Source organism: Ascaphus truei, chromosome 2 (genome assembly GCF_040206685.1).
Source record: "Ascaphus truei isolate aAscTru1 chromosome 2, aAscTru1.hap1, whole genome shotgun sequence".
Taxonomy (NCBI): Eukaryota; Metazoa; Chordata; class Amphibia; order Anura; family Ascaphidae; genus Ascaphus; species Ascaphus truei.
The window spans coordinates 461,073,989-461,092,758 of record NC_134484.1 but is presented as its reverse complement, the minus strand read 5'-3'; the positions used below and the strand labels follow the sequence as shown (position 1 = coordinate 461,092,758).

The 18,770-nt window shown below is 48.5% G+C and overlaps 1 protein-coding gene across 31 annotated transcripts in view; it reads left to right on the top strand.

Moving 5' to 3' along the window:
* OBSCN (obscurin, cytoskeletal calmodulin and titin-interacting RhoGEF) overlaps positions 1-18,770 on the top strand; it is a 462,171-nt gene that overhangs the window by 269,389 nt on the left and 174,012 nt on the right. For all 31 annotated transcript variants that reach the window (XM_075588062.1, XM_075588043.1, XM_075588055.1 and 28 more), the window contains 6 exons: positions 992-1,087; positions 2,699-2,917; positions 4,132-4,204; positions 6,814-6,858; positions 7,673-7,710; positions 8,790-8,912. In XM_075588062.1, coding sequence (XP_075444177.1) covers positions 992-1,087; positions 2,699-2,917; positions 4,132-4,204; positions 6,814-6,858; positions 7,673-7,710; positions 8,790-8,912 — 594 coding nt within the window. The remainder of the gene's footprint in view (positions 1-991; positions 1,088-2,698; positions 2,918-4,131; positions 4,205-6,813; positions 6,859-7,672; positions 7,711-8,789; positions 8,913-18,770) is intronic.

Sequence of the window (18,770 nt, the reverse complement as noted above, 5' to 3'; positions counted from 1 at the left end):
TGATAAATCACATTTGTTTTCCAAGGGGGTATTTTATTTGGTAGATCTGTTATAATGTGTTTGCTCAATAATTGCACCAGATTTGTTTTGATGCATGAATCCTGAAGTCGATGTTTAATCTTTGGGGGGTTTTAGGGTTGTACTCCTGAAGCCTCCCAGCGGCTGCAGATCTGTGACAAAACCCGTGCAAAAAACAGCACCATATTTACACTGGCGACACACTTTATTCGAGCTTGGCTAGTCCCACGAATTCGGGTATACCCGGGTGTATTGAGGTTTGTGACTGTTTTCTGCCCGAGTACATTGAGTTATTTTCCAAGCAGGGATTGAAGCATTTTATTCCCGCTGGCTGCAATACTGCACAGTATATATATATAAACTGCATTACAATTCATGAATTTATGCCATCTGGTAGACACGCGAAGCATTGCAGCCTATTAAATCCTAATCATTATCATTTAACAGATCAGCCGCCCATCAGCCAGGCATGAACCCAGGCTGGGAAGGCAAATGCAACGGGGCTTGTCAGAGGTTAGGAGTGGCGCATTCCAGGTATCTGCCAGGTACATACCGGGTATTTGCTCGAATAAAGTGTGTCGGTGCAGTATTCCAACAACAAAAAAAGGAATTGAAATTGAAATCAATAGGATTTCTTTCTTTAATACACGTGGTGCAATTCATTTGCACCAAATGTGCTCCACTTTGGCTACTGGAAGGCTATAGAAAATAACCCCTCCCCCCCATGTACCAAGGCAAACGAGCAACAATCCTGGGGTAACCAATCTGATACACATCAGAGGGCACAATCCCATTGAAAGCAATATAATGTTTAGCTTTGAGACATCTGGAGAATTCTCTCGACCCTCAATTGCACCAGAATTGCCTGGATACACGTGGGCCTCCCACATCATGCCTATGGCTGGCTAGCCCCAAACTATAGAGCTGTGTACCTGACGCATTTCGCTGAGCCTGTGACCTCTTTGTTCTGTAGATGCAGACAAGCTCGTCCCACCTATGTTCCTGGAGAGATTCACTAACAAAAAAGTGCAAAAAGGGGCCAGCATCACCCTGTCTGTCAAAGCGGAAGGTAAAGGATATTTTCATACATTTACTTTTATTATAATGCAAATACTGCTGTCTTTAATAAGAATCAAGCAACGCAGGTGGAGGGATAGGGGAGAATGACTTCATCATAGGATAACTGTCTTAATGTTATTTGCAAAATATGCTTTTTCTGCCTCAGACGCCTGGCTTTGATCTGTGTGTCCTCTGTTTGTACAGCGATAGCTGTGCAAAGCCTGCAAACCCTGCCGCTTACTTACTGCCATTTATACCTTACCAGGGGGATTACGCACTAATCCTGGCGGTCTCAACTCCAGTCCTGAAGACCCCTCAACAGGTCAAGGGTATCCCAGCTTCAGCATAGGTGGCTCAATCAGTGGCTCACTTATTGAGCCACCTGTGCTGAAGCAGAAATATCCTGAAAACCTGACCTGTTGGGGGGTATTGGGGACTGGTTGAGAAACCCTGCCCTCTGGCCGGTGCAAAAACAATGTTTCCACAGAATCTTATGTATGTCGGTTGGACTTGTCCGACACAATCCCCCCTCTATCTTCCCCCCATCCCCCACTCTCTCTTACCCCACCCCTCTCTCTCCCTGACCTCTCTTTCTCTTCCCCCCATACCTCTCTCTCCATCTTCCCCCCCACCCCTCTCTCACTGTACCCCCCTCTCTCACCCCACCCTCTCTCTCTTCTCTCTTTCTCTTCCCCCCACCCCTCTCTCACTCCACCCTCTCCCTCTTTCCTCTCCCCCTCTCTCTTCCCTCCCCCTCTCTCTTCCCTCTCTCCCTCCCCCAACCCTCTCTCTCTCCCACCCCTCTCTCCTACCCCCTCTTCCCTCTATCCCGCCCCTCTTTCACCCCACCCCTCTCTTTCCCCCCACTCCTCTCTTCCCCTCTCTCTCAACGCCCCTCTCTCTTCCCCTTATCCCTCCCCATCCCTCTCTCTCACCACCTCTGTCTCCTCCCCGACCCCTCTCTCCCCCAACCCCTTTCTCTCCCCCCACCCTGCTCTCTTCCCCATCCCTCTCTCCCCCCATCCCCCTCTCTCCCTCTCCCTCCCCCCATCCCCCTCTCTCCCCAACCGTCTCTCTCCCCCCACCCGCCTCCCCCTCCACTTTTGCACCCCTCCTCTCCCTCTGTTTTTGCGTCTCCCCTCTCTATTTTCACCTCCCCCCCCTCTCGTTTTTGCACTCTCCCCCCTCCCGTTTTTGCACTCTCCCCCCTCCCGTTTTTGCACTGATCCTGAATAGCAGTGGAGAGGCAGAGATAAGCAGCCTGCTCTGCTCCCAGACTCTGCTGCCGACCCCCAACATGGGCCACCCTAGGCCACCCAGTGCTGGCACCGGCCCTGCCTGCTCTAACCACAAGGGATCACAGGTTGGAAACATTAACATCGGCAGTGTGAAGATCTCAGTGACATTTTTGAATGCAGCAAAGGCGAGAACACGTGTTTAAGGATAATTGAAAGGCTTCTGGTTGCAGCTAGTGAGGAGGAAAAGCTCCTTATAATATATTCTTACATATAATTAGTCCTTTCCTCCTCTGTGTAACTTCTTCAGAAGAAGCCAAGTCACACGGTGACAGAACTGTCCTTCATAGCTTCACAGACACTGAATATGTTTATTTGCTACGCAGGAATTCCACCCCCAACCATTACCTGGTTAAAGGAAGAGTCCCCTGAAGATGTACTTTGGATCAAACCAGAGACTGCCGGCTACAAGCTTGCCAGCTTCAACATGCATCACAGTCTGATCCTGCTTGACGTTGGCATAGAGTTCTCGGGCACTTATACGTGTATTGCCACCAACAAGGTTGGACAATCCATTTGCACGGCATCTGTGGAAGTTGTTGAAGGTAAACGTCTACTCCACAGCTATTGGTGGGCTTGTGGTCAAGGGTCCAGGAGGCTCACAATGTGTCTACAGCAGGGTGGGCAGCTGCAGTCCTCAGGGGCCATCAGCAGGTTAGGTTTTCAGGATATCTCTGCTTCGGCACAGGTTGCTCAACCAGCCCCTGCCTTAGCACAGGTGGCTCAATCAGTCCCTGCTTCAGCACAGGTGGCTCAATCAGTCCCTGCTTCAGCACAGGTGGCTCAATCAGTCTCTGCTTCAGCACAGGTGGCTCAATCAGTCTCTGCTTCAACACAGGTGGCGCAATCAGAGGCTTGATGACTGGAGTTGGCCAGCCCTGCTCTAGATACAGAATTTTAGTTCCCCCCCCCCCCCTCTAAAGGCGCCAGTGTTCAAAACGTCGTTCTTATTGCCACTTGAAAGGCAAGAGCTCAGTTTGAACTTGATGCTTAGCTCCCTAAAACTTCCATAAAGGATTTTCAAATGATTTTGCTACAGTATATTAAATGGTTGAAACCCAGCAGGTCATCCAATATCCACACAGCCTGTAATAGAGCAGGAGATATCTCCGAGGTACCTCACTGCAAGAACATGGACATGTTTGGGAAGCCCTGCAGACCAGGGTGGTATTAAGGGGATACTACCCTACTGATGTGGTAGTTCTTAAAGAATAATTCCATTGGCTAGACCACATCAGACATAAAACACGGGCTGAAAGCTTTGCAACACGCACAACACAGAATTGTTCATATTTGTATTAATAAGCACGTCGATGTGATAAGTTCCCCAAACTAGAAACGGATGCCTAATGAGGAAGCACATGGTACAGGCATACCCCGCATTAACGTACGCAATGGGACCGGCGCATGTATGTAAAGCGAAAATGTACTTAAAGTGAAGCACTACCTTTTCCCACTTATCGATGCATGTACTGTACTGCAATCATCATATACATGCATAACTGATGTAAATAACGCATGTGTAACAGGCTCTATAGTCTCCCCGCTTGCGCACAGCTTCGGTACAGGTAGGGAGCCGGTATTGCTGTTCAGGACGTGCTGACAGGCGCATGCGCGAGCTGCCGTTTGCCTATTGGGCGATATGTCCTTACTCGCGAGTGTACTTAAAGTGAGTGTCCTTAATCCGGGGTATGCCTGTATACATGTAAGTACTAACAATACCATGAAGAATAACGTGATCGTGTATTGTGTATCACAGGCAAAGAAGGTGACGTCCTGACTGGGACTGAGAACATTGTTAAGGAAGCCTTGCTCAGAGCATCCCTGCACGGGTAGGTACTAATCATGGAATTAGTCAGAAATACACGTGACAATGTTCCAAAATGTGTTTTTATTGATATTATAACTGGTGTTAAAAATAAGTTTTGTTGCTGTGGTTATTATTAATGTTATTGTTGTTATTTTGTATTATTAACATGGACATCCCTCAATCCAAATAAACATTTTGGTGCCTGGGTCTCTGGAGTTATAACGGTTGAGAGGCCTCAAGTGGCGATAATGATCTTTAACAGTTTTATATATCCTAACACTACGGAGATCACCGTGGCACATGGCAGCACAGAGAGGGTGCACCCAAGGAGTTACATGGCCCTTGTAACAAACAGGTGCAATTATTGGGCAACAACTTGCACCAGATTCACAACCAAAAAAAAGCTATGGTTTCTTTTTTTATCTTTGATGTATTTGGTAGTATTTTTTGCCTCAGAATTGTATGTAAGAATATCTTTATTTATATAGCGCCATTAATGTACACAGCGCTTCCCAGCAGTAACACCCGTGACATAATCATATAACACATGATGGGAATACGCGCTTCAGGCAGGAAAGTAACGATAGGGAGACCCTGCCCCGAAGAGCTTACAATCTAAGTGGTAAGTCCCTCATATCTCCATGGGATAGGGAAAGGAGATCAGAAGATAAGCACATGTTCTTCAGATCCGTAGCAACTAGATCCCATCCCTGTACAACACGGTACCTTATATTTCTGTACTTCTGCCGACCTGAGGAAGAACCCTGTGAGTTTTGGGAGCCTGGAAGTTATCAGCTGTATGTTGGTCCAATAACAGGTGCCGTACTCCCTACTCCTCCCTCACATATTACCTGGCTGCAGTTTTGCATCTGCGAGGCTTGAGTAAATAGCCGTCACTCTCTCCATAGATACAGGAATAGCTGAGGGTGACGTAAAGCAGGGGGGCTCAACTCCAGTCCTCAATCCCCCCCAACAGGTCAGGCTTTCAGGATATCCCTGCTTCAGCACTAGTGGCTCAATCAGTCCCTGCTGATGAGCCACCTGATTGAGCCACCTGTGCTGAAGCTGGGATATCCTGAAAACCTGACCTGTTGCTGGGGGCTTGAGTACTGGAGTTGAGCCCCCCTGATGTACAGTATTTTTAAGGGGTATTGTATAAAAAAATAACGAGCAGTGTAACCAGGTGCATATTTATGCCCGAGTGTGCCCCGCGTGTAATAAAACGTTAAACATGTCACGTAGATCTTCAGCCGGTCGAGTTCAGGCCCAATCAGACGTGGCAATATTATGACACGCATGAAAAGGACACGTCATGCTCAATGTGGGTCGGTTGTCCGTCTCCCGGCTGCAAAACTGGGGCAAAAATGATTGTCCCAGGTTTATCAAAGGAAAAAAAGTCCAATTGATTTTCCCATTTAGCAATTTTCCCAAACAGATATTACTTTGCATTCGTAATATTTTTCACTTTCTCCTTTTTTTGGTACTAAAATCGATTCCTGGCAAGCCAGTCGCAGAACTTTTAAGGGATAAAACGTTTTTCCGAGATCACACATTTCCACCATCAATTCGCCGTTTTGCCAATGAATGGCAGCTCAGTCTCAATTTGCGAGCAATGCAACATGAAATTCATGCATTTTAATTTTGTTTAATGATTGTAACGACCCCCCCCCCCCCAAGAGGCTCAAGTAGGGATTTGGCTGGGAGTTAGCTGCATTAATTGAAACGATTGGCGAGTTTTGACCGTGCTGTTACTCAGCTGGGACTGATTTGCGACTTTGGTCATGACGGGACAAATAAGGATCAATGTTGCACAGTTTACAAAAACTTTGCACATGTCTCTTTATCTGTACAGTATCCTGATTGTAATGTTATAGTTACAATAAAGGCATTTGTGGGAAAGGAACAGAGTTAGTCACTAAACAACTCGCTGCTCTTGAAACTTGCATGATACAGTACGTATCCATTGTGTATCCAGTTGCAAATGTACCCTGCTAAACCTCACCACTATCTTGGTGATTGTTTCATGTTAACCGATCACTTGCAGTGAGAGAATTTCCTAAATAACCCCATGTAAAGTTTCTCTGTATCCCTTATTACACCATTCTGCGCACAGCGTATCATGCTAATTAATTGCCACTAATCTAATTAACCAGTGACATGTTAGTATACATCATATCACACAGGTTAGCAATCTGTTAATGCAGGGGGTGCTCAACTCCAGTTCTCAAGTTCCACACCGCCCCCCAACAGGTCAGGTTTTCAGGATATCCCAGCTTCAGCATAGCTGACTCAATCAGTCCCCTGCTTCATGACAGGGGGCTCAATCAGTCCTTGCATCAATACAGTTGGCTCAATCAGAGGCTCAGTCAAAGACTGAGCCACCTGTGCTGAAGCTGGGATATCCTGAAAACCTGACCTGTTGGGAGGGGCTTTAAGACTGGAATTGAGCACGCCTGCGTTAATGTGTTACAAGCTCCGCTGGAACAGGAGGGGTTAAATCATCCATATTTGTGGTACCTTGCAAGTGACTCATAAAAAATAACCTAAGAGATATATTATAATGCCACGATGGCATACACTGTACATATTGTGTACTGATTGTACTCTCCGGGTTTCAATGTTTCTGTACAGATATGAAGAGGACGGTTACAAGGAAAGACGGGAAGCAGAACATGCGTAAGATTTCATGGCTACAGTTTATGTTGTCCCGTTACCTAACTTAGGGCTTTATTTAATATACTGTAAACAAAATGCCAATAAAAAGGCAGAAGTACTGGCATATTATTTTATCATTCTGTCCTACCGAAGATGCCGGGGGTATATCGATGTGTAATATATACGGGGCACCATCTGTAATTGAAGACTTGAATTATTCACCTATTAGTCATCCACCATGCATGCCTTCATGTCTGCTACGGTCACTAAGGAGTTAATAGCCATGATACATTATCTCATCCCAACTATATACCCATCGCATGGAGCAGGGGTGGCCAACTCCAGTCCTCAATTGCCAGCAACATTTCAGGTTTTAAGGCTATCCCTGCTTCAGCACAGGGGGCTCAATCAGTGGCCCAGTAGTTGACTGAGCTACCTGTGCTGAAGCAGGGATAGCCTTAAAACCTGGATTGTTGGACAGGAGTTGGCCGCTCCTACCATAGAGACTAGTAAGGCATTGCCCCGCAATACCTTACTAATCGCTATGGGGTACAGTAGATCACTTCCCCTTGCCGCCAGGTGACCTGACCATATATTGATTCCCAAATGAGTCTGTTCGCCACCTTGGAGTAGCTAACCTTTTCCCCTGCCAGGCGGGGCCGCAGTGCCTTGCTCTGTACTGCGTTCCAGTCTCGTGTTTAATAGGTTTGCGTTGAACTCTAAGCAGTATGAGGGAAAGCATGCCCTGTGTGCAAAGTTATTACTGAGGGCAGTGGGTGCAGTCAGCCCACAGAACCTATACTCATTCATTTCTCACTCTCTCTCCCGTTTGTAGTGCGGTGGGCATTTCCGTCCAGCCTCCTGAAGCAGACGGTATGTTTTGAAGCCTAAAAAAAGGCGTCAGACTTAAGAATCGCAAATGTGTTAAATTATTGTTGATTTATTGGAGGTTGTAATACTTGTTACTGGACACGAGAGGTATTCCTGGCTTTCACAACTCTGTGCACTAATACTTCATCTATCAAGAACTCTCATATTAATCCCTTAAAACAGGGATGGACAACTCCAGTCCTCAAGGGCCACTAACAGGCCAGGTATTAGGATTATCCCTGCTCCAGCACAGGTGGCTCAATTGATTAAGCCACCTGTGCTGAAGCATGGAAGCATATAAGAGGTTCAGAAAGAGTAAGAACCCAACATAACATAAACATGTTTTTTTTATTTAGATTTTTCCAATCTCCTCCTAACTAAAATTGACAATCATTTTAATCATATAGAGTGGCTGTCGGCACACGTTTCCTCTGTATGTAAAAAATATCAACCGCCGGTACTCACGAATAGAAGGGATTGTCCTGAAGGGTCCCAAGGGAGTCATGTGAAGAAAGCAGTGATCCAGGCACACAGTCTTCTGTTTAGAAAAGGTATTCGGCAATGAAACCAACGTTTCGACTGCCACGCAGTCTTTGTCAAGGTAAACAGAAGACTGTGTGCCTGGATTACTGCTTTCTTCCCAATCATTTTAATCACCCAGGCCCGGCATCGTTTCCAACACTCTGCAGTGCGTGAGGAAAAAAGTGAATTGCGCTCTAAAAAATGTGTTATTGTGCTCTTAGTGATATTAATAATACAAATAAGATAACCTGTTTACAATATGAGAGGTTTATGCTGCTGCGCTCGTGGTACCGCTCCACAACCAAACTAGTGCAAAAACAAAGAAAGAGACAGCGCAAAAAACCTCATTGTGCAATATTTAAACAAAATTACTCACCAGTTTACCAATACAATTTTGTTTAAATATTGCACAATGAGGTTTTTTGCGCTGTCTCTTTCTTTGTTTTTGCACTCTGCAGTGCGTGTCTGGTTGTTCCATTAGTACAAATAACGGAGGGAGTCCCATTAGGACTCTCTGTTCCTGTACGCTTCAGATTCTATGACACATGTTTACCCTGCAGGAGAACCTGGCATTGGACAGCTGACCAGATCCCACATGTCATTGGCAGACGTGGGGACGGAGGAATTCTTCCAGAAACTGACATCTCACATAACTGAAATGGTATCGGCCAAGATGAGTCAAGGTAAAGAGAAAACGATAGCAACTTTTTCCTAATGTTTCCTAAAGACAACATTGCCTATTTTAACCCAGATACTCTCCTATATATATACTGGCACTTTAAATTGAAATTGACTGACTCCTATTGGGGAAACTACAAGAAGACTATATATATATATATATATATATATATATATTGTGGCAGGATGACCGTGGTTAGTGAGGAGACAACACGACTCTTCTGGTGAAATAATGCTGGTGGATTTATTTGTCCAAAAGTGTAACCAAAACAATGGGTACTCTGTCCCTTTAAGTGCAATAAACATAAACAAAAACCTATTCCCGGTCGGGGAACTGACTAAACAAAAGTGCAGGCTATCTACCTGGCTGGCTAGCTAACCTAGTCCAGCCCAACAATGTTCAACAACACCAGTTGGCTCCTTACCTGGGAGATTTATTCCCCCTTGGGACAGGATCAATCTGAGCAGCCTGTGTCTGTCTGTCAACACTCCTCTGTCTTCTCTCTGTGCCTGAGAGAGACTGCTGCCCAGAGGCATTTCCTCTTCCTGTTTTAAAGCAGGTGAGCTAGCTTAATTTGAATCACCTGTGGACTGCTTAATAAGCTGGGTTAACCCCTCGTCTACTGGAAAGCAGGCATACTGCCATCTCCTATTAATGTATACAGATTCAATGACCCTGTCACAATATATATATATATATATATATATATACTTCTTGTAGTTTCCCCAATAGGAGCCAGTCAATTTGAATTGAAAGTGCCAGTCTGATCAATATATTCTGGTAACTAGTTAAATGTCCGAGAAGAAACACTCAAGCTGTAATGTCACTGCCTTAGGAAAAGGGGAAACGCTGCTCGATCCCCAATGTTGACACCGTGAGAAAGTTGTTTTGGCTTGTACGCATGTATGTATGTGTAGCCCTGGTTCCTAGCGAACACAGGCCACTACCATATGCTGTATTACCTGTAGGCTCACAGGGTCTAAGCCTCTGCCACGGAGAGCCTGGGGTACGCACAATACCTATAACTTGGTACAGCGCCTCCACCTGCGACAGCTTCCGCCCGAGGGGAAGTGGGTCTTCGCAGGACTTATGTACATAACACACACACACAGCAATATTCCTTAACCAATTAACTTTACTTGCAGTAACCATATGCGTTATACCAACAGGTGTCCCTCCCTAGAGGAGACACTATACTCTGCGTCTCGCCGAATGCTCACCGTCCCTTCTCCCTTCACCGGGTGATCCCACCCCGTGTCCAGTTCCCCTTGGGAATAGTTCTCCCACCCTCAAGTGAGTCAATGAATGTGTATGAGTGTGACTGCGCAGCCACTGTGTCCTGAATGAATGATGGTACCGTTGGTGCACTTTAGGATTACCTGCCGGGCACTCCAGTACCCGGTACTGCAACAATCTTCACAAAGGATCAGCGGGGTGTAGATGACGTCACCCGTAGGTGTCTAGGGCGATCCCACCCAGACACGCTGCGGCTTGATAGTGGGGTCTGCGCCCAGACCTCCCGCCAACTTAGAACTGTCCCGGTGGTGATAGTGTGGCAACCGGAACCTAGCTATGGCCAGTTCCTAGCTCTGCTTGTCACTACTGGGACTCAGGGCCTATCTGGGCCTGGGGAATGCGGCCTAGGTAGGGAGCGGTCTTCCTCCCCACACCGAAGCTCCTTCTCCTCTCCAGCCAGCTCTGAACTAAACGTGCGCGCAACCACTTCCTTTTCCTCCCGGCCTCGCACCTCATTGGTCCATGCGCATCACGGGGACCCGCGGGGGCTGCTGGGACCCGTCGTGCTCTACCTCCTTCGCGGGCTTTTCTCACCTTCTCTCTGCGCATGCGCAACCTCTGGCTAGGTTAAGTCTGCGCTGATGCCAACCATAACATGGCGGCTCCCTGACGCAGAGCCTCCGTTATCGGAGCGTTCCCTACTGCAGCATACCCACCCCCCAACAACATCAAGGGTGAGAAGAGGGTCCCGGCTACATCCTCCCCCCTGCGGATTCCAAAGTCCCCGCTTGGACGATACCTTAAACTGGCACAACGTTTATATAATGAAAAATGCCTAACATAACATTCTTCCTCTAAATCAGATTGTACATCTCGCTAAACATCACAATCACTGATTTCACTCGATTGCGAGCCCACTGCTGAGCCTCATAGTGGGGTGCCCCAAACTGATCGTAGGCCATCCTCATTGGAGGTTGCCCATTCCTCTGACTTCGCCTTAACTGCTGTTCGGTCACTCCCGTGGGAGAGTGACTATCTGAGTCTTGCACCTTGAGTTCTTCCCTTGAGGGGGTTGCAATCTCTACATTGTCATGAATTGGTACGAAGCACGGGCTCAGCGGGTCCAGTAATGAATCTTCCGGAGCCACCCCCTGTGGCGAGCGCTCCCTGAGCCCTTTACCCGAAGCTCCGCCGGGAGGTGCTCTATGTTGAGGGCCCCTTTGAGAGGTTCCCTCTTGTGGATCTTCCGGAACATCGGAGTTCCCTGACTCTTCTTCTTCCATTGACATCTCCCCATCCAACGAGGATGTCGGCCACTCCAAATCCCCCTCCTCCACTCAGGGAATAGGGAGCAAATGTTTCCGATGCCAGGTCTTCACCCGGCCCTCCGAGTCTTTAATGCGGTAGACCGGAAGACCGGGCATTTGAGAGGCTACCTCGTACACTCCCTCCCGCCATCGGTCAGCCAATTTATGTTTCCCCGGTACTCCCAGGTTACGGAGAAGCACTGCATCGCCAGGTTTAATGTCTCTGTGTTTAACTTTATGATCATACCGCCTTTTATTCCCGGCATTCAGTTTTTCGGTGGATTTCTCGGCTTGTAGGTAGGCCCGTTGCAGATTCTCTTGCAATCGCTGCACATAGCGGAAATGTGTAGTGTTATGCACTCCATCTGTGGAGACTCTCAAACGTATGTCCACAGGCAATCTAGCTTCTCGGCCAAACATGAGAAAGTATGGCGAGAACCCGGTGGAATCGTGTCGCGTGCAATTGTAAGCATGTACTAGTGTTTCCACGTGCCAACTCCATTCAGTCTTTTCCACCCCTGTTAACGTGCCTAACATGTCTAGTAAGGTACGGTTGAATCGTTCCGGCAGTGCATCCCCTTCGGGGTGGTATGGAGTAGTGCGGGACTTATTGATATGCAAGAGTTTCAGCAGTTCTTTTATTAACTTGCTTTCAAAGTCTCTTCCTTGATCTGAATGGAGGCGTTGAGGAAGCCCAAATGCATGAAGTACTTCTCCCAGAGCACCTTGGCCACCGTAATGGCTTTTTGATCTTTGGTCGGAAAGGCCTGGGCGTATCGGGTATAATGATCCGTGATGACCAACACATTTCCTATGCCACGGCTATCAGGTTCGATGCACAGGAAGTCCATACATACTAAGTCCATGGGTCCCGTACTTTTTATGTGGCCCATTGGGGCGGCCCTGGTGGGTAAGGTCTTCCGCTGAATACACCGTACACACCGTCGGCAGTGGTGCTCTACTGCTTCTCTCATCTTCGGCCACAAAAACCTATCTCTCACCAGTCCAAAAGTCTTGTCTACCCCCAAATGGTCATGTTCATCGTGTAGAGCCTTCAGTACCAAGTACTGTAGTCTTTTTGGCAGTACTAATTGTCTCCTATTCGGGTGATTATAATACTCCACAACTTGGTATAGCAAATTGTCTCGTATTTCGAATTTGTCAGCTTCCCGCATCAGTATACCTCCTACATCCTCCGCAGCCTGTCAGAGGAGGGCCGGGCGATTTTGTCGGATAGCATAACGAATGGCCCCTGCGACCGGGTCTTGTTCTTGGTATTGTACCATATCTTTCCAGGCTATGATCTTGTCTGGAGTAACATGCATACCACTGGGGTCTCGATAGGCTTCCGGGATAGCGTTTGATGTACACCCTAAAGAGTCAGCCACTCGTAATTCAGAGAACGCCACTTGGTCATTGACTATGGCAGCTGTACAACATAGGGCCCTTATTCCGTGTCCCGGAATTTCTTCTCACTGATCTTCATCAGGGGTAGTGGCCAGCCCTGGTCGCCTAGACAGGGTGTCCGCTCCAATGTTCAGGGGGCCTGGCTTGTATTTCAAGGTGAAATTGTAATTGAATAGAGCGGCCAGCCAGCGATGCCCGGCCGCGTCGAGTTTGGCGGAGGTCATGAAGTAGGTGAGTGGATTATTGTCGGTCCGCACCTCGAACGACACACCGTACAAGTAATCACGAAGTTTGTCCACATTGGCCCACTTGAGGGCCAAGAACTCGAGTTTGTGCACGGGGTAGTTCTGCTCGCTGACAGTAAGACTGCGGCTGATATACGCTACGGGTCGCAATCCCTCGGGATATTTTTGATGTAACACTGCTCCTAGGCCGCTCAGGCTAGCACCCACATGTAATATATAGGGTTCTTCGGGGTTGGCATAGGCCAGCACGGGGGCTGCAGTCAGACTCTGTTTCAGGTCCGTAAAGGCTTGTTCACACTCAGTTGTCCATTTGTCCCCGAAGGACTGTCGGGCAGGTGTGGCCTTCCGGCCTGTGTCCTCCGGATATATCTTGAGGAGGCCGTTGAGGGCTTTGGCCGGTCGGGAGTACCCCTCCACAAACCTGCGATAGTATCCGCAGAACCCCAGGAACGACCGCAACTCCCCCACATTGTCAGGGCGGGGCCAATTGACAACAGCTTCTATTTTGGCGGGGTCCGTGGCAATTCCCTCGCCGGACATTATGTGTCCCTCGTAAGTCACCGATGTCCGGCAGAACCGGCATTTATCCAAGGAGAGTTTGAGCCCTTCTTGCGCTAATCGGTCAAGTACTTTCAAGAGTCGAGCCTCGTGCTCTTCCAGGGTTTTCCCGAAGACTATGATGTCGTCTAAATACACGAGGCATTCTCGGGGGTTCAAGTCACCTAGAGTCTTCTCCATTAGCCGCTGGAAGGGGCGGGGGCACCACATATGCCTTGGGGCATACGGGTGAATTGATAGAACCCTAGTGGGCAAACGAACGCCGTCTTCTCTTGATCCTCTGGGCTCATAGGTACTTGGTAGTAGCCGGACCGAAGGTCCAGTACACTGAACCATTGGCTCCCATGTAGGGTATCCAGGATTTCTTCTATGCAGGGAAGATTATACTGGTCTGGTACCGTTCGAGTGTCCGATAATCAACACATAACCTCACTGTCCCGTTCTTCTTTCGCACGACCACTATGGGTGAGGCGTAAGGGCTTCGTGATTCCGTGACAATTCCGGCTTCTTCCATTTCATTGATAGCAGCTCGTACATCCTCTACGTCCCTAGGGGCGAGCTGACGGGAACGCTCCCGGAAGGGTTTGGTATCAGTTATCCGAATGGTGTGTTGGGCATTGCGGCTACACCCCACATCCATCTCCCTGGTAGAGAATACTGATCGTCTTTCTTCCAGCTGTACTCGTAATCGTTCCTTCCAGGCGTCTGACAGTCCGGATGAGCCAAAGTCAAAGTCTAATGGCGATCCGGGATCGTCCACTCTTGTAGTCTTTACCTGTACGGCTTCGTCCACCGAGCTGACGGGGTAAATTCTCCCTATTCGCTGTCCCGCGTCGATGGCCATGGGGAAGGGCGAAATATTCTGCACCATCACATAAATTCGACAGGGAATGGCTGTTGGCCAATCCCGGAATTCCGCCCGCAGAACAACAGTCCGTAGTCCTTCGAGGGTGATAGAGGAGGAGCTGGATCCACCTGGACCAGCTGCAACTGTAGGCTGGACATGGGCAGTTCGTTAGCTTTGTGTAGATAGGCCCGGATGACGGCTTGTACAATGTCCGCATTCGTGCCTAGGATGATCGGATACTTAGATGTATCTTTGGGTTCGGGGCACACCAAGGCGTCCACCTTCATGGGGTGAGACTTCCCCGTGTTGAGCTGCTGTATCTCCAGATCCACGGTTACCAGACCGTCGATGGGGTAGTCATCATTGCTTAAGCCTCGTACTTTGATATGCCCTGCCGATCTCAGAGGCCGCTTTTGGAGGTGTCGATCATAGAATCCCCGATATATGATGGTGACTTGAGACCCCGTGTCCAGTAGTGCGGAGGAGTAAATACCGTCCACTAACACCCGGATCAGCGCTACCGGTCCCACGCGGTTACTCTCCTCCTCGGGGTCCTCGCCACTTTGGGTGGACACCGGAGTTTCTGGGCCGACCGCATACACACCGCAGACCATGGCCTGGGGCGTGAACTTCTTGGGCGACAGGCTCCGGTGGCGAAACTCTCCCATCCGACAATCGTAGGAGATATGTCCTTTCTTCCCGCATTTGTAGCAGGACATATCCCGGGGTGGGGTACGGCGGTCATACGGAGGCGAGGTTTGTCCAGCGTATTTCGGCCTTTCGGGACCTGGTTTGTCCGGTGGATCTTCCTTCTTTTCAGCACTTCCTTTTGGCTTAGTGCTGCTGACTGCTTTAGCCTTCTGGGGGGAGTGAAGCATGAGATGCGTCTCGTGCTCTTTGACTTGCTGCAAGAGTTTGATAAACGAGGGGGGAGGTCCTCGAGTGAGGTTGTCGCGAATCATGTTTGCTATAGGGTGAGTAGGACTGGACCCTCTTAGGTATTGTTTGCGGAGGTATTCGTCCATCTGGGAGGCGGCCACATATTTATGATGCTGCAGGGGCCCAAGGGAGATTTGCACTCGGTGTATATAAGCAGACAAATCTTCACCATCCTTTTGATTGATGGCATAGTATTTAGCCCACAGGGCTCCATCATCCTCGGTCGCGCTGTAGGCCTCAACTAGGAACTCGATCATCATACGAGAGGTTAGGTCGGGGTACTGCTCTCGATGAATGCTGATCAATGTGGACGCCGGGGGTCGTAAGCACTCCATGAGTCGTTGCCGTTTCACCACGTCGGTGCAAGCCCATTCTTCCATTACTCCCCTAGTGTGCTCCTTCCACGGGTCTATCCCATCCTTTCCCGTGGGCACAGGTAGCGTCCCCGAGAAGGCCTTTAATTTCCGGTAGCTTTGGGAATGCGTGGCTAAGGTAAGTGCTTCTACTAACGGCGGTAAGCTGGAGGGGGCGGTTAACTAGTCTATCTTGTCATTGAGTTTCTGCAGCATATCACTACGCACCCCTGCTTCTGCGGATGCGCTAGACCCAGGATAGCTAGATTCTGACTGACAGCTAGCCGCCTCGCTCGCGGGATAGTGAGCAGAGAGAAGTGTGGGGTCTTCGTCATCTAGTTCCCCCACAGGGGGGTCCCGAAGTGGATAGACAAAAGGGCTGCCGCCAGGTGGAGCATTGGGCAGCGGCAGATATTACCCGTTCCCCTTGGGAATAGTTCTCCCACCCTCAAGTGAGTCAATGAATGTGTATGAGTGTGACTGCGCAGCCACTGTGTCCTGAATGAATGATGGAACCGTTGGTGCACTTTAGGATTACCTGCCGGGCACTCCAGTACCCGGTACTGCAACAATCTTCACAAAGGATCAGCGGGGTGTAGATGACGTCACCCGTAGGTGTCTAGGGCGATCCCACCCAGACATGCTGCGGCTTGATAGCGGGGTCTGCGCCCAGACCTCCCGCCAACTTAGAACTGTCCCGGTGGTGATAGTGTGGCAATAATGGGAACTGGAACCTAGCTATGGCCAGTCCCTAGCTCCGCTTGTCACTACTGGGACTCAGGGCCTAACTGGGCCTGGGGCATGCGGCCTAGGTAGGGGGCGGTCTGCCTCCCCACACCGAAGCTCCTTCTCCTCTCCAGCCAGCTCTGACTCAAACGTGCGCGCAATACTTCCTTTTCCTCCCGGCGTCGCACCTCATTGGTCCATGTGCATCACGGGGACCCGCGGGGGCTGCTGGGACCCGTTGTGCTCTACCTCCCTCCAATCCGAACTCCCCTCCTTCGTGGGCTTTGCTCACCCTCTCTCTGCGCATGCGCAACCTCTTACTAGGCTAAGTCTGCGTTGATGCCAACCATAACATGGCGGCTCCCTTACGCGGAACCTCCGTTATCGGAGCGTTCCCTAACTGCAGCATATCCACCCCCAACAACAAAAAGGGTGGAAAGAGGGTCCCGGCTACATATGTTTGTGTGTGTGTATGTACTGTATGTATGTTTGTGTGTGTGTGTATGTGTACTGTAATGCCGACGAGTATTCTAAAACAAATCTGGGGCAATCAACAACAAGACCCAGGTACATGCTGGGTACATGCTGGGTACATGCTGCAACATTTCCCTGACATTTCTACAGAGACTAATGGCCCATCGGATTAACAGCGGGGGTCCCTGGTAGTCCCATTCAAACAGTGTCTGCCATTAGTCTCTGCAGAAATGTCACTGAAATGTTGCAGCATGTACCCAGCATGTACCCAGCATGTACCCAGCATGTACCTGGACCTTGTTGGTGAGAGCTCCAGATTTTCCAAGGCAAGTTTTAGAATACTCGTCGGCGCACCTGTGTGTGTGTATGATATCTTTATATATAGCGCCATTGATGTACATAGCGCCTCACAGCAGTAATACACGTGACATAATCCTATAAATAACAGATACAACAAAGAAGGGGAGAAGTGCTTCAGAGTTAAAAGTAACATTAGGAAAAGGAGTCCCTGCCCCAAAGAGCTTACAATCTAATTGGTAGGTAGGAAGAACGTACTGAGACAGTAGGAGGGTGTTCTGGTAAGTGTGTCTGCCAGGGGCCACGGTCGGTGTATGAGCTGTGTAGTATCAGCCACGGAGCTACCCATTAAGGAGGTGTGTAAGATGGGTCTTGGTTGAATACATTCTATTTCCAGTGTCCCATACATTGCAGCGGTATGTGTTCGAATGACTAATTACTCATTAGAATTACTTTTCTGTTTAGAGTGGCTGCGGGCCTGCATGAAATGTGTATTCCTCTGGGAACATTGCACAATAACACAACGCTTTCACGTGAGTCATTACTTATTAAAGGGCAGCAATTCATCACACATTTAAATAATACAAATACCGGGGGGAGAATTGCAGCCAATGTTACATTGGGAACAGACGTGAACATTCAGCATTCTGGACATATATGATGCTAGCGCTGACTCATACCACATGAGGAATACAGATATATACATTCAGAAATTAGTTTTCATGGTTTATCGCATCACTACAAAAATAATATTCCAGGAAAAGTCTTGCACTACTCCTATTTTTATACAACTAGACCGTGCTGGTCAGAGAATGTCTATATACATGTATTTATTTCTGTTTACGTGTTGGAGCAGGGGCGGCCAACTCCAGTCCTCAAGGGCCACCAACAGGTCAGGTTTTAAGGATATCCCAGCTTCAGCACAGGTGGCTCAATCAGTCCCAGCTTCCGCACATGTGGTTCAATCAGTACCTGCTTCAACACAGCTGGCTCAATCAGAGGCCCCGTCTTTGACTTAGCCTCTGATTGAGCCACCTGTGCTGAAGCAGGGATATCCTGAAAACCTGACCTGTTGGGTGTGCTGGGGGACTGGAGTTGAGCCCCCCTGGGTTATGGGACGATGGATAGTGACAGTATACTACAATAGCATTTCCATGCTGGCAATGTGCTGCAGATTCTCAGTTCTGGGTACTATAAAAAGGATTGGGGGGTACTACGAGTTAATGTTTCTTCAGATGCTCGATGTCGTTATTCAGGGAATCTGATATTTATTCAGAAACGTAACTTCATGCTGTATTGTGACTCAGAGAGAGAGACCTTATGGTAGGTTAGGCTGCCCTAAACGTAGAAGAAATACCTCATATTCAATCTGTCAAACCAAATCTGCTGACAATTGTTCGTGAAATGTTTGTGGTAATAATAATATTTTTTTCTACATAGTGTATATATAGTATGTATGTATTGTATATCTTT